Here is a 13,741-nt window from a genome sequence, read left to right as displayed (position 1 = left end):
GTGTCAGCAGTGGGGTTTGAACCCACAACCTCAGGGTTTGAAATCCAAAACCATAACCACTACAACACAATGCCCAAAAAACACAGTTATAAGAGTTTATCAGAATTCATTTAACATATAAGAGTGTTGAAATCCTACATATTACACACTCTTGGGATAAAACAAAGACAGTAGATTCATTTACCAATGATCTGGATGATTTCTGCCAGTAAAACTCCGTCTGCAATATCCTGTTGCAGGTCCTTGATCAGTCTCTTGTGACCAGACTTGGCAAGGTAGTGGTTAGCCCAATCTGTGTAAATCTGTATGGGAATAACAGTGGGAGAAAAGGTTAAGGTATTTTGGCACAAATACTAAGAAGTCGGACTATTCCGAATCAGATTATCCAGCACTTTTTATGATAGTATTAAAGTCTTAACTTTTGTGATAAAAAAGCACAATCCTTTAATCAAATTAAAATCTAATGTTTGTGATAAAAGACAGAAGACATAAAGGGCCAACTCCTCAAGATAAGGAGGCGTGAAGGAGCACTAATCTCCTTCCCCTCCCCCAATTCTTAAATGCTATCCTCAAGTGTCTGGTAGAGTCCGTCACTTGATAATTGACTGAGTGAAAGGATTGGAAATTTAGAAAAAAAAAATTAACATAAATTAAATTAAAAAACTATGTAAAACAGACTTGGATCAACATGTTACAGAATAGCAAAAAAAAAAATTTTTTTTTTTACAATAACCCAGTGGAATATATTTTGCTAATTTTTTTGTAACAAGATTTATTGTATTGTAAACACATTACCCTGGGGTTCTCATTTAGGACCACCAGCCGTGTCTTCAAACACATAATTCATTGAGGTAGAAAAAAACAGTATTTTCTTTTTTAAATAAAACCTGTATATGCTCTGCACACAGAAGCAAAAATCAACACGTTTAAAAAGACCTTTATACATAAGTAATGGAGTCTAAAATAGCCACTAACTAATACATTTACATTTATTTACTTGGCAGATACTTTTCTCCAAAGTGATTTACTAAAGAGGTCAACATAATCAAGTAAAATCAGTGTGGGGGACTGTTTGGGAACAAAATTTATCACCACAAGTAAAGAGCTCAGAACAAAATACAATCAAGTTACAATTTTTAGGTTACAAAACTTAACAGCTCAGTTACATGGAAATTTACCAAACTTAAGGATCTTCAAATGGTTCTTAAACATATTGAGGGAGTCAGAATTCCAAATGAAGGTGAACACCTTGATCCACAAGCTAAGAGTTACACATGAAGAGAGTCTGGACTGAGATTTAATACGGCACAAATGTGGCATCACCAGAAACCTTTCATCAGTAGACCTGAGTTAGCGAGAAGAAGCATAGGACCTCAAAATGTGTCTCCATACATATGAGGTGCTGACCCATTGATTTCTCTGTAGGCAAGCATCAGTGATTTGAATTTATGTCCTTACTACAGAGAACCACTGTAGTGATCTGAGAGAGAAGTGATATGTGCCTGCCTTGTCTGATTGAACACTTGATGGGTCGCCTCAGTTTGAATCATCTGCAGCAGCTTAGTGGCACATGTCTGTACTCCAACCAGCAGAGTAACTAACACGGTTAACTTTTTTCTTGTCATTTATAAGTCAATAGATAACATTGAAATTAGACTGTACACAGTATTTTAAACATAACAAGCTCTCAGAGCTGTACAGACAAGCCCATCACATTAGTAAATATGTTCAACATATATACCAATTAATATTTATGCCCTCATTTTCAAATAAGAACATTTGACAAATGACAGGAGACCATTCAGTCCCTCAAGCTTATTTGTTTTGCTGATATCCCAATATCTCATCTTTAAGGTTCTCCAGGCTTCAGCTTCTACTATACGTCTCAGGATTTTGTTCCAGATTCCCACAGCTCTTTACCTAAAGAATTAGTTCCTGGCTTCAGTCTTAAATGCACTTCTTCCCTTAATTTCCACTGATATCCTTGAGTACATGATTTACCATAACGCTGAAACGATTCTGCTGGATTTACTTTATTAACCCCTTTGAGGATTTTGAAGACCTAGATTAGGTTTCCACACTCAACACATTTAATTATCTGAGTCAGTCAGAGCAAGAAAGGTCCTTAAGTCCTGGAACACACTTGGATGCTCTCTTCTACACAACTTCAAGTGCTGCTGTGTCTTTTTTACAGTGTGGTACTTCAGACTAACTGGTGCATTATATAGTCTAAGCATGACATCCCTTGATTTGTATTCAACATTTTTTTATGATTTATTCGAACATTTCATTTTCAGAGATTGGACAGTGCCTCGAATCTTGTATTTACAACTGACATTCCTTTTACCCATGTGTAGTACTTTGCATTTTTCTACATTTAACTGCATTGTCCAAGTGTTTACCCAGTTCTGAAGCTTGCCCAGGTCTTTTTTTTTTTTCTGCCTCTTCAGTGTGTGCCATTCTTCCAGTTTTAGTGTTATCTATGAATTTCATAAGTTTACTAACTATACTTGAATAAATGTCATTAATATGAATCAGAAAAAGTAACGATCCAAGGACAGACCCCCGAGACACTCTACTGATGTGATTTCATGTGGAGCATTCTCCTCTTATCTGTACTCTTTGTTTTGTGCTGGTTAACCAACTTGAAATCCAGTTATGTAGGTCACCTCTGGTGCCTAATGTGCATAAGCAACCTCACAGCAAGGCAAGAACCATTCCCGGGTGAGGCCCATAATAGAACATTCAGAGTTACCAACTAACCTGACATGCACTTTTTTTGGAATCTGGGAGGAAAACTGTGTGCAAATTCCACACAGACAGCAACAAGTCATGGCAATTGAATCCATGATGTATTAGTACAAACTAGTGCATAATCCCTATACAATAACAAATGCCTTTAGAAAACCTATTATGCAATACTAATTTTGCCTTTGAGCTGCACCATACTATATACAGCAGCTGACATCTGTCCACTTCCTTTCATCTGCACATCCACTTATCGGTTATAGTGGTAGTGGTTATATTATGGTTATATAGTGGTATAGAGGTTATAGTGAGCTGGTGTCCTACCCACAGCAATGGACTCAAGGTAAGACTCCACCCTATATAAATTGGAAATGAATCAGAGGGCAGACCACCATACCTGTGCTCACATGGCAAAGTGGTCTTTGGATTCAGCAAATAAACCAGAGTACAAGGAGAAAACCTTGGCAAGCAAGTAAGCTTCACAAGGAGAACTTGCTAGCCATTTCTGTCACAGCTGATATAAATATCACACCTAATAAAATTTAAAAAGCAATAAAAATGAAGATAACTTATCGCCGAGTTTTTTTTACTCTGGACAGAGTATTGTTTGCAATGTTATAGTAACGCTTCCATTCATAATTAGGCATAAAATTGTAACTTTAATTATAAAAAAAGAAATGTTTCCAGGATTAGATTTGAACCCAATTTCCTAGAAATGAAGGGCAACAGAACTAATGACTGATCCACCTTACCAAATAACAATCATTTGTAAAGTTCCAATAAATACATTTATTAAAGTGAACATCCTTTTTAAGTATTTAATTATTTCTGATGTGACAATGGAACCTTTCCTTCCTTGTGTCTCACTACCCCAAGGATCCACATACTCTAATTGTGTAAAGGCGAAATTAATGTTAGGTTAAAATTTAATATTGAATTTAGTAAGTGGTTTGTTGTAAGCATCGACAGTTTTTAGACAGTGCTCAGCAAGCATTTTTTCAAAGCCGTGTCGTATAGAGTTTAGTATGTGTACACATACACTCACCTGAAACACAAAGACGTCTGGTATGTAAAGCATACTGATGCTTTTTTTCCCCTCTATTGTAAACAGCAATAAAGCCAGAAAATTATTACTTTCAAGAGGAAACTACCTGAATTGGCGGCTGCAACTACATATGCGATGTCTAAAATCCTGGCAGTGTGCACTACTCATCAAGTACAATTTCTGTATATTAAAAACATTTTTATAACAGTCAGATGCCCAATCTACTTCTTATATGTCTTGTTCTGTGTCGAATATACTACAACAATTTTTTTTTTTGTTTGATGCTTTTACCTTAAGCACCTCACAAGTCGCCAGTGTATACAAACTGCTTTTTGTCTTCCTGCAATGGGAGCATTAAGAAGAGGGGTGATGTGCTCAAGGCCACAAAGTGAGGGAGAGTTAGGACAGAGCCTGCAAAATTATGGTATGTTGTCCAATGTCTTATAGAATATGAAACATAATATTTATAGTCAAATATGTACTCTTCTACATTAGGTTAACTCAGTGCTTCTCAATTATTTTCTGTCATGCCCCCCCTAGAAAAAGAAAACATCTCGCGCCCCCCGCGCGACTATAAATTGTATCATTTGTCTATAAAATTGTTATAAGTACACCTCTGCATAACAATGTATCCTTATTAACGTATAAGAGAATAAAAAAAGAAAGAAATATGGACCAATTTACAACAAAGAATAGCTTTATTAAATGTAACAGAAAAGATTTAAAGTGCATTCTAAATTCAAAAAAAATTTAAAAGAAAAATAAAAAAGCATGTTCCCCGAGGTCAAATGCGCCCCCCTTGATGGAGCCACTATTTGAGAAACACTGGGTTAACTGGTGACCTTAGGCTCGCCCATTTCAGTGTGTGTGGTTGTGTGCCTGAGTGTGACAGACTGGCACCCCACCCAGGGTTCCCAACATAATCCTAATTTTTCAGGGACAGGGTGCCCTGAACTGGATAAGTAGGTTTAAACATAAAGGGATTGATATTCTTCCAATCAGAGTATATTCTGGTAAAAAATAAACATCCTCAGAGTTACACAGTAATTTCTTCACAGAATAACTTCAACCTTCTTTGCCATTTCACCTCCTTGATAATATGAAGTTTCCATTTATGCTTCTATAAGTTTTAGATAAAACTGCCTTATTCTTAACATGCAGTCATGTACATTGAATGAAATGGCAGCACTGCTGCCTCGCAGTTAGGAGACTGGGTTCGCTTCCCGGGTCCTCCCTGCGTGGAGTTTGCATGTTCTCCTGTCTGTGTGGGTTTCCTCCAGGCGCTCCGGTTTCCTCCCACAATCCAAAGACATGCAGGTTAGGTGGATTGGTGATTCTAAATTGGCCCTAGTGTGTGCTTGGTGTGTGTCCTGCGGTGGGTTGGCACCCTGCCCAGGTTTGGTTCCTGCCTTGTGCCCTGTGTTGGCTGGGATTGGCTCCAGCGGACCCCCGTGACCCAGTGTTCGGATTCAGCGGGTTAGAAAATGGATGGATGGATGTTTTTCATGGCATGCATTGTGCAATCAGAACATCAATGTTTTAGATCTTTGCTCTTTTCCTATATCACTACATCCCGTAAAAATATTTTAATTGTGTAAAACGTTTCACTCTCTCGAGTGAAAGAGTACAAAGTGGGCTACTTTAAGACATTATTCATCTTGCAGAGTGTAAATGCAAAGTGCCATATTTTGTTACAAAGTCAGTGATACACTTCTACTAAAAAATACATAGAATTGGAACTGGATCTAAAAAACAATCCAGAGCGCACTCATTTAATTCATCTATACTTTCATCTATTAATTTTTCAACACATGGCAACTGAGAGATAAAACCTGTTCAACAAGCATTTTGAGTATGAAGGCACCAAGATATAAGTCTGCTTGAACTTGAACAATTTAGCAACATTAAAACAAAATATGTGTGTTCTCACTGTTGTTACCATTGAATATTGCTTTGTTGCTCTTCAAAATGTACTTTGTAGACACAAAGATAAAGTTTAAACTAAAAATCACAAGCCTCCTCTGTTTTCAGCCTTGGCAAAAGACAAATACTCACTTATCAGTCTACATTACTATCTTTAGCATTTCTTTTATGTGGGACTACACATTCAAGGTAATATGCTGCATTTTCAGCAGGAATTTAAAACAACAAAAACAAAACATTTCATATTAACAGTTCAATTGTCCTTCTAAGCCTGAAGTTGTAAACGATGGCCGGAAACATGTGATCATTCTTACGCTCTCAAAAATGCAGAATTTCAAAAATGTTTTTTTTACTAATTAATTTATCTTTTGAAAAAAAACCTTTCACATTCATTTGACTGAGAGTATTGCAGTATGACCAAGAATAGTGAATAGACTTCTGCTGTACTATTTATTTATAGATGGTTAGCAGCTGAAAGTGTAGGAAACATACAGTAGACATAACATAAGCATAAGCCAGTTAATACATTTTAGTGATAAAGGCTATGGATAGTAAAGGTTTAGTAAAGGAGACCACAGGGTTACTGGGTGAAAGGTCTGCTGTAATGCAAGTTACGTAAAAATGTGATACAGTTGACTTATTCTGTTGACTGACTGACTGAGCATGTAGGCTATTTACACTGTATGCTGATGGACATGGCACACTCTAGAGGGCTTAAGCTGAGCTATTTTTTAACACTAGTTTAATGACTGGACTAAGAAGTGGCATAACAAACTGGTAGTTTAAAAAAGATAAAGCCTCTCAGTACATTAGACTTTTCTGCATATTATAATTATTTTACAAAATTCACCACAGTGACGTGGACCTGACTAAAATCTGTATGTGGAAAAACAATACTTTGCTTAATGTGGGCCCAAAGGTTTATTGTTTAACAGGCATTGTATCTACTGGAGTTTAGATTAGATTTGATTAAATAAACTTAAACCATGGAGACATTTCCCAAACTATTACCAGTTGACCTTACCTTATTTTAATATGTAACCTGCTTATCCTGAGCAGGGTCATGAGCCAGCTAGTGCCTATCTTTGATATCACATGGCCCAAGGCAGGAACAACATCTGGGTAGGTTGGCAGTCCATCACAAGGTGAGCTCACACACACACGATTTAGCAAAACCAATTCACCTAACCTGCCTGCCTTTGGACTGGGGAAGGAAACTGGAGCACCCAGGGGAATTCAGTATTGAACTGAGGAGAACATGCAAACACTAGACATTGAATACCCAGGATGCAAACCACTACCCCTGTGTCACTATTTCGCCTGCCTTATTTTAACATATATTACCTTACTTTTACTTTACCTTACTAAAACTGCACGTTTATTATTTAACATTATAGCTGTACTGCAATCAATCATAAAGCAGAATGATTGAAGATCTTTAAATGATAATCTTTCACTGCTTCTGTGAAAACAAAAGACATGTGTATTATGTATATGTTATGTTATATGAGTAAAGTTGGCCTTTCCTGAAACAGCTGCTGTGTTTAAAGAGGACTGGCTTGACCAACTGAGTTACTAAAGTAACCCTTATATGAAATTCTATTTTGAAGTAGACTAAATTGATCTGAAATAAAGAGTCTACTATATTTGTGAGGATTTCTGTAAACCCACAATCATAAATAAATTCATAACGGGTTACCTTAAACTGCACCTATTGTGGAAATTTAATCCATCATAAACAGACCTCCAACATTTATATTGTATACTGTAGTATTTGTCTTGGGTGAGCGCCAACCTAAGGCACTTTACATGTACAGACACACAGCTCCCTTTACAGGCAGGTAACCAACAAAGTAGGTTAAATGACATGCTCTGGGTCACACAATGAGGCAGAAACTGAATGACAGCCTTTTGATTTTCAATTCTGCACCCTACCTGTCTGCGCAAAACTCAAAGATCATTTGAATAAAGGAATACTATATGAACCTGATCTTACCCTAAGCAATCTTACTGGGTCTATGAATTTATCAGAGAGGTTCACATTTCTTGAGGGTTTCAAGTTAGTACTTCATACATTGCAATTCCACCAGAAACTTGACAAACTTAGCAAAAGAATGAGTTAAATATCCTCAAAACTGTAAAAACCCTTTAAGAACTAGAGTAACAGGTTATCTAGTATCTCACCCAGACATTTCTAAAAAGATCTCCACTTTAGTTACAGGAGCAGTAACCTGTCCTATTTTCATCCTAACCATTTGTGTAAAAAAAAATTCTTCTGTCCTCTTTCTAGATTGACATTTTCTTTAATGTACAGTATGTAATTCTCTAACTGAAAGAATTCTGACAAAACTATTTTAGGTTCTCAGACTGAAGAAGTTCAGTTCTATTTGCCCATCTGTGTATGACATGTCAGATGTGTCCTTTAGTCCAAGGATGCACATACAGTAGTCGCTCTTTTGTTAGCAGTGCTATGAACTTTTATATATCATGGTTATAAGAACTGAACATGCAGAGGTACATAACTACCTCACATTTTGAGAAGTTTTTCAAAACAAAGCAGAAATAAACAATAAAGTAAAAATATAGTTTTTTTATTTTTAATGAAATGAACTTGCCACACATAGTTTCTATGTCTTGTGCATTTTGTTTCTAATCTCTTAATGTTACCTTTGTAGATGCAATATGATGTTATTATGGGGTTCTTAAAAACCAAAGAAGGTATCAACCTGCTACACCCTATCGTTTAGCAGAGTGATTGCCTTACAAACAATCATTACTCTTTGCAGAGCTGAAATGCAAGTCTCCTCGTTCATTAGTGGTGAAATAGTTCCTTTCAATAAACAACCAGATTTAGAAAGAAACACATCCTTAAGGATTTTAAAAAGATAAAGGATTATGACATTCTTACAACACATAGTATTTAAAAAGAACTAGTGGCAAAATCATTCGGTTTGTTTCAGAAGGAGTATTTAATAAGAAGTGAGGTGCATCCTTACTACACTGCAGTGATTACACTGCGTTCATTATTATTTCAGAATGTGAACTTATATGGTTGTGTCAGCGTGAATGGATGACAATAAAATATTTCTGAGCTCTGTAAGTTATGTAATATCATCAGCTCTTACAAAACGAGACCATTCAGTTCAATACAATTCATCGAAAATAAATGTCCAGAATAATGCTGAGTCAAACATTTTGAGAGCTTGCCAAAGAGCATATTTGAGCAACATTATTGGTTAAGTAAGTCCATGTATTAAACTATCACTGCGTAAAAATATGTCTAACAATTGTACAATATGTCATCTAAACCAGCTTTCAACTGTGTCCCTCCGTGTCCTAACTGGAGGACAACTAGCAAAGCCTCACCTGTGATATACTGTAGTCTTCATTTGAAAAGCTGAATGATTTAACTACTAATTTTTTGATTTAGGAGTCAAACAAATGCATTTTACGAGATCATCGTGGCACATTTTACACATTCTCCTTTTGTCTGTGTGGATTTCCCCATCATGTTCTGGTTTTCTTCTCACAGCCCAAATAAATGCATTTTTAATTTAATTATAAACCTGGTTGTGTGAGTGTATGCTTAGGAGTGAGAACGGGCCCTATGATGAGCTGCTGATCTATCCAGAGTTTGTTCCTGCCTTACATTTGATGCAGCTGAGATAGGCCTCATCCCCTGTGACACTTAATCAGGTTTATGATGGTATGTAAATACAGAGACTACAGGCATCTCATCTTTAAATGGGCAAAGTCAAATGAAACACTGATTCAATATAGAGTTGTCAGTTGCATGGAGTTTGATTTAGTGCAGCTCATACGAAAAAATATCAATACAAATAAGGAAAATTAGAACAAAATTAACCATCGCTCATAAATAGACCACAAACAGACAATTTAACTAGAAATATAAATAGTCATCAAAATACTGCAGACACATCTTTAGTTCAAGACGATAAGGTTGAGTATTTCACAGTTTATAGCCTAATAATTTGATGCATGTAATTATTCTTGGACTAGACTGACTTAAGCAAGTCACGCATGCGTGTTGGAAGACCTCACAGGCTCTGTTGAAGTGTGTCATAACTCAAGGGGGGCGCTATTGCTAACACTGTCATCTCTTTCTTTTTCCACAGTGCTGAGAAGCTGCTCAGTGAAGGCAACTGGAACCACCCCTTCCGGTTCGATCGCCATAAGACCCCGGGCCTCTTGGAAGGAGGTGTCAGTGCTGGCATGAGCAACCCACCAGATGGAGCTCCACTAACTAAAAGGAACAACAAAACCATTATGCTTATCCTCAATACCTCACATAACAGGAAGCATACACCGAAGAGTGTTTCTTTTATTTTGTCTTTATCTACAAAAAAATAACTGGGACCACTCCGTTGGCACCCTATATTTTCTTGCTTTGTGAAGCTGTCATTTCTACACCCAGCCACACAATTCACCAGTAGAAAGAAAGATAAAAAGGTGAAGGAAAAGGTCATGACCACTTTATATCTCAGTCTGGGACAGCAGATAAGAGTGAACCCACTGTGGTGACCACTGATTTTAGAAGTGATGCAGATCACTCTTGTCTATTTTCTATCCTCGGAAGACAAACTACCATAATAAACTGTGAAAAGTAAAAATGCTTTCAATAATGGACCTTACTTATTTACTTACTCATAGTCTCTTCACTTATTTGTTCTTTAAATTAATGAATTACTTTTCACCCAGCAGGCACAATCTCCTTTAAAAACATTGCAATGCTGTTTGCACTATACTTTCTCTCATAAAACTAAAGGAATATTTACTGCAAACTGTAAACTTGAATATAAGCAGCATCTTCTGCTAACTGTTACATGCTTAATTGCTTTGCATAGGGTTCCAAGACATTTAGCTTCACAGCTGCATTCTGTACCAGTCTGGGAAATCTTTTAATTATGAAATTAACAGACATTTCCTATTCTACTTCAGTCATCATTGATGACATTTAAATTTTTCTGATGAGTGTTTCAGTAATGTACTATTTTTAAATCTTATATACCCTGTAAAGCACTTTGTGATTTATGCTAGTATATAAAGTAAACTCTGAAATTAAGATTTGCTATACATTGATTCAATGAACTGAGTATCCCTTGCAGCACTTGTTTCATTGCTCAATAAAAAACTGGAGAAATTAAATCTTTTTGCACATTTTCACAAACCCCCTTGTGATTAAAACTGCAGCTCTTTGCTTAGTGCCCAGAGAAGCACCAAGCCTACTCTTAAACAGTTAAATTCATTTGGCAAACAAATTAATGGGCCAATAAGTAGGCAGACTCCAGCATTTGAAAGCTTTGCCTCTCCATCAATACTTTTTTTTTTTCATTCTTACTTTGATAACGTATCATAGTAAAACTTCAAAAGGCAACATCTTCAAAGGCTCATCTGTTGTGGCTTTTGCAGGTTTTTCAAAAAAAAGAAAAAAACACATTACTGCTGTGTTGCGCAATCACTCACGTTCAAAAAACCACATTTATGCAGCCTCACTAATGTACTTCCTTAGAAAAAAATCCCCAAACATCCCACAGCTTACACATTCCTTAATTAAGTGACCAGTCAGTGACAAATCAGTCAGAATGATTCAGCAAGAACACCCAAGCTTTGTCATGATGAACGTCAGGAGCCAGAGGTTGACATTTACACAAATCTTTAGCTTTCATTGCATTGTTCATATCTTTGGCCTTCAGACCTCCAAACTGACTGAAAACGTTGGAAAAAAAAATCCAAAGCAGCTTTTCTGGGAAATGTTACTGATCGTTAACCATTAGTCCTGTTACTTTTACACATTCCTCTGTTTGACCCCCCGCCCAACTCATTCCTGCACCAACTTTGTTAGTATTACGGCATCCAAGAGATATCCAAATATAGACAGGCAGCCTTGGATCTCTGATCACGCTGAAATTACAGAGCAAATCCTGAATGAACTGAATTCCCTAGCAACTTTCCGAAGTTTTTTTTTCCCTTTTCTTTAAAACGACTAATTCCTTAAGCACTTAAGGAAGTCAGAGGAAAATACAAATTGTATGTGGTGGTGTTTCCCTCCTACAGGAATACCTCACTTGTGACTCAGAGTGTTGTTAAAGAAAATAACTTGGCTAAGGCAGGTGCTTAAACTGAAGAGCATGCATCTTGAAAAGTATACTTAAAGCAAGAAAATTTGTCCTCTGAACTATAGCAATAAAATTACATTACAATCAAAACAGAATAATCCCTCATAGGAAATAATTTTGTGATGCAGTTTTGAATCATCTTACACGTCTAAAGCAAAGATAAACGAGCCCGTAACTTTAGTAACTGATAAAAATGCCAAATCATGAACACATCCACTTACTGAAAAATGCATTTTCTTTAACCATGACTACCATTCTTTAAAGGCATAAAACCAGATCAAAAACTGTAAAAATGTTTTTAAACACCTCAAAGGCAAGAGTGCAAATAAATACAATTATAAAACATTAAAATATTACCTCCAGTATATAAAAAATAAGTAACAAGCACCTCAAAATAAAACCAACAGAGTACATCTAAGTGTCTGAACTCTGATTTTGCAGGCTTAGAACACAAAGCTACATCTCTGTGCCTCACTTCAATTACTCATTTTGTTTCTGGCAAGATCTGTGGCTGGCTTGCTTTTGCACTGCCATCCTTAATTTCTCCTTCTGCCCTGTTTCGCTTTTCTTGCCATCATTGTTTGTTTTTTTTTAATTTTTTAAGTTATAGACTGAAAAGAACTAATCTGCTCAAGCATGAGCCATTACAAAATTTTCACTGCCTCAGTAATCAATAAGCAACCATTCCTCCCCCTCCCACCCCTTTCATCCTCCAAAAATAAGGCACTCGATTACCAAAAAACAAGCTTTTTCCTTCACCAGCAGGCCGAAGATCAGTTTAAAAAGCTGCCTTAGGTACCTTGTGAGTGAGTAAGTGGAGTCTTTCCTCAGCATACTCTCTAAACAAAACAATCTGGTCTACGCCAATGTGACTATGCTTTGCAGATAGCAGATGGATTGCTCTGTAGTCTGATCACATTGCAGTGTCTGTCGGCTTGCAGGTACAGTGTACTCTGTGTAGCCTGCAGTAGCTCCAAACTTCCTTTGGGAGGTGATAGATGCATGCGAAACCGAGCCACTTCTGGACATAGAAACTGTCAGTTGTTCATATGCTGTATTTTATCACAGAATATCCAAGTCTGATTGCCAATATAAGAAACCACTTTTATAAGCCGTTTTACAGTATTGCCATATGTGTCCCAGACCCCACATCCATATTTCCACAAGATGTGAAACAAATTAAAAGAAACAGTCTAAAAACATAAGCAGCCATGGGTTTGCATTGATTTTTGTCTCCCTCTCTCTCTCTCTTTTTCATTAAACTTCCATTTTTCGATAACTGTTTCCAGCTCATTAAAGCTAAAAGCAAGACTGAAATAAAAAGAAGAGAAAAAAGAAATTAAAGCATTCTGGCTTTTAAGTAATGTTTATTTCCTAGGAAACTGTGCACAAATGAAATTGCCACATTTTATGTTTCCTACTGTTTTTGATACTTTGGTTCTCAGAAAGGATGAAAGAAAGTATCCAATTATACATGTCCTGTTATGGCTGTAAATTGACCATATGGTCACTCATTTACATGCAGTTAGCATCTCTGATGCAAATTGTATACACAGTGTATGTGCATATATATGTATATTTATATATATATATATACTGTAAAATCTGCATATGCAGTATTTTGATAGACAAACAGGAGTCCCAGCCAGTATGGACGCCACTCCCCTTACCTGGCCAAGAGGCCTTGATAATGGAAATCCAGGAAAGGACCGATATCTTCTTTTCATGCTAGAATGTAGAGGTGGAAGGATGATACAGAGGCTACATCAGGTGTGGGGTCCTTACAACCAGTAAGCAGCATCAGGGATGGTTTGGGGACCTGGAAGGTCTGTACACTGGTTGACTGCTTTCTATGGACAGATTGCTTACCCATACACTGCAGCATCTC

At 36.8% G+C, this 13,741-nt stretch overlaps 1 protein-coding gene across 8 annotated transcripts in view; it reads right to left on the bottom strand.

The window, feature by feature from the left end:
• The window catches only part of nav3 (neuron navigator 3), a 544,841-nt gene that overhangs the window by 377,263 nt on the left and 153,837 nt on the right, over positions 1 to 13,741 (bottom strand). For all 8 annotated transcript variants that reach the window (XM_039761717.1, XM_039761722.1, XM_039761719.1 and 5 more), the window contains exon 2: positions 185 to 302. In XM_039761717.1, coding sequence (XP_039617651.1) covers positions 185 to 302 — 118 coding nt within the window. The remainder of the gene's footprint in view (positions 1 to 184; positions 303 to 13,741) is intronic.

The sequence above is a fragment of the Polypterus senegalus genome, chromosome 8, assembly GCF_016835505.1.
Source record: "Polypterus senegalus isolate Bchr_013 chromosome 8, ASM1683550v1, whole genome shotgun sequence".
In the NCBI taxonomy this organism is placed as follows: Eukaryota; Metazoa; Chordata; class Cladistia; order Polypteriformes; family Polypteridae; genus Polypterus; species Polypterus senegalus.
Note: the sequence above shows the minus strand (reverse complement) of the source record. Positions and strands in the feature narration are given on the sequence as shown.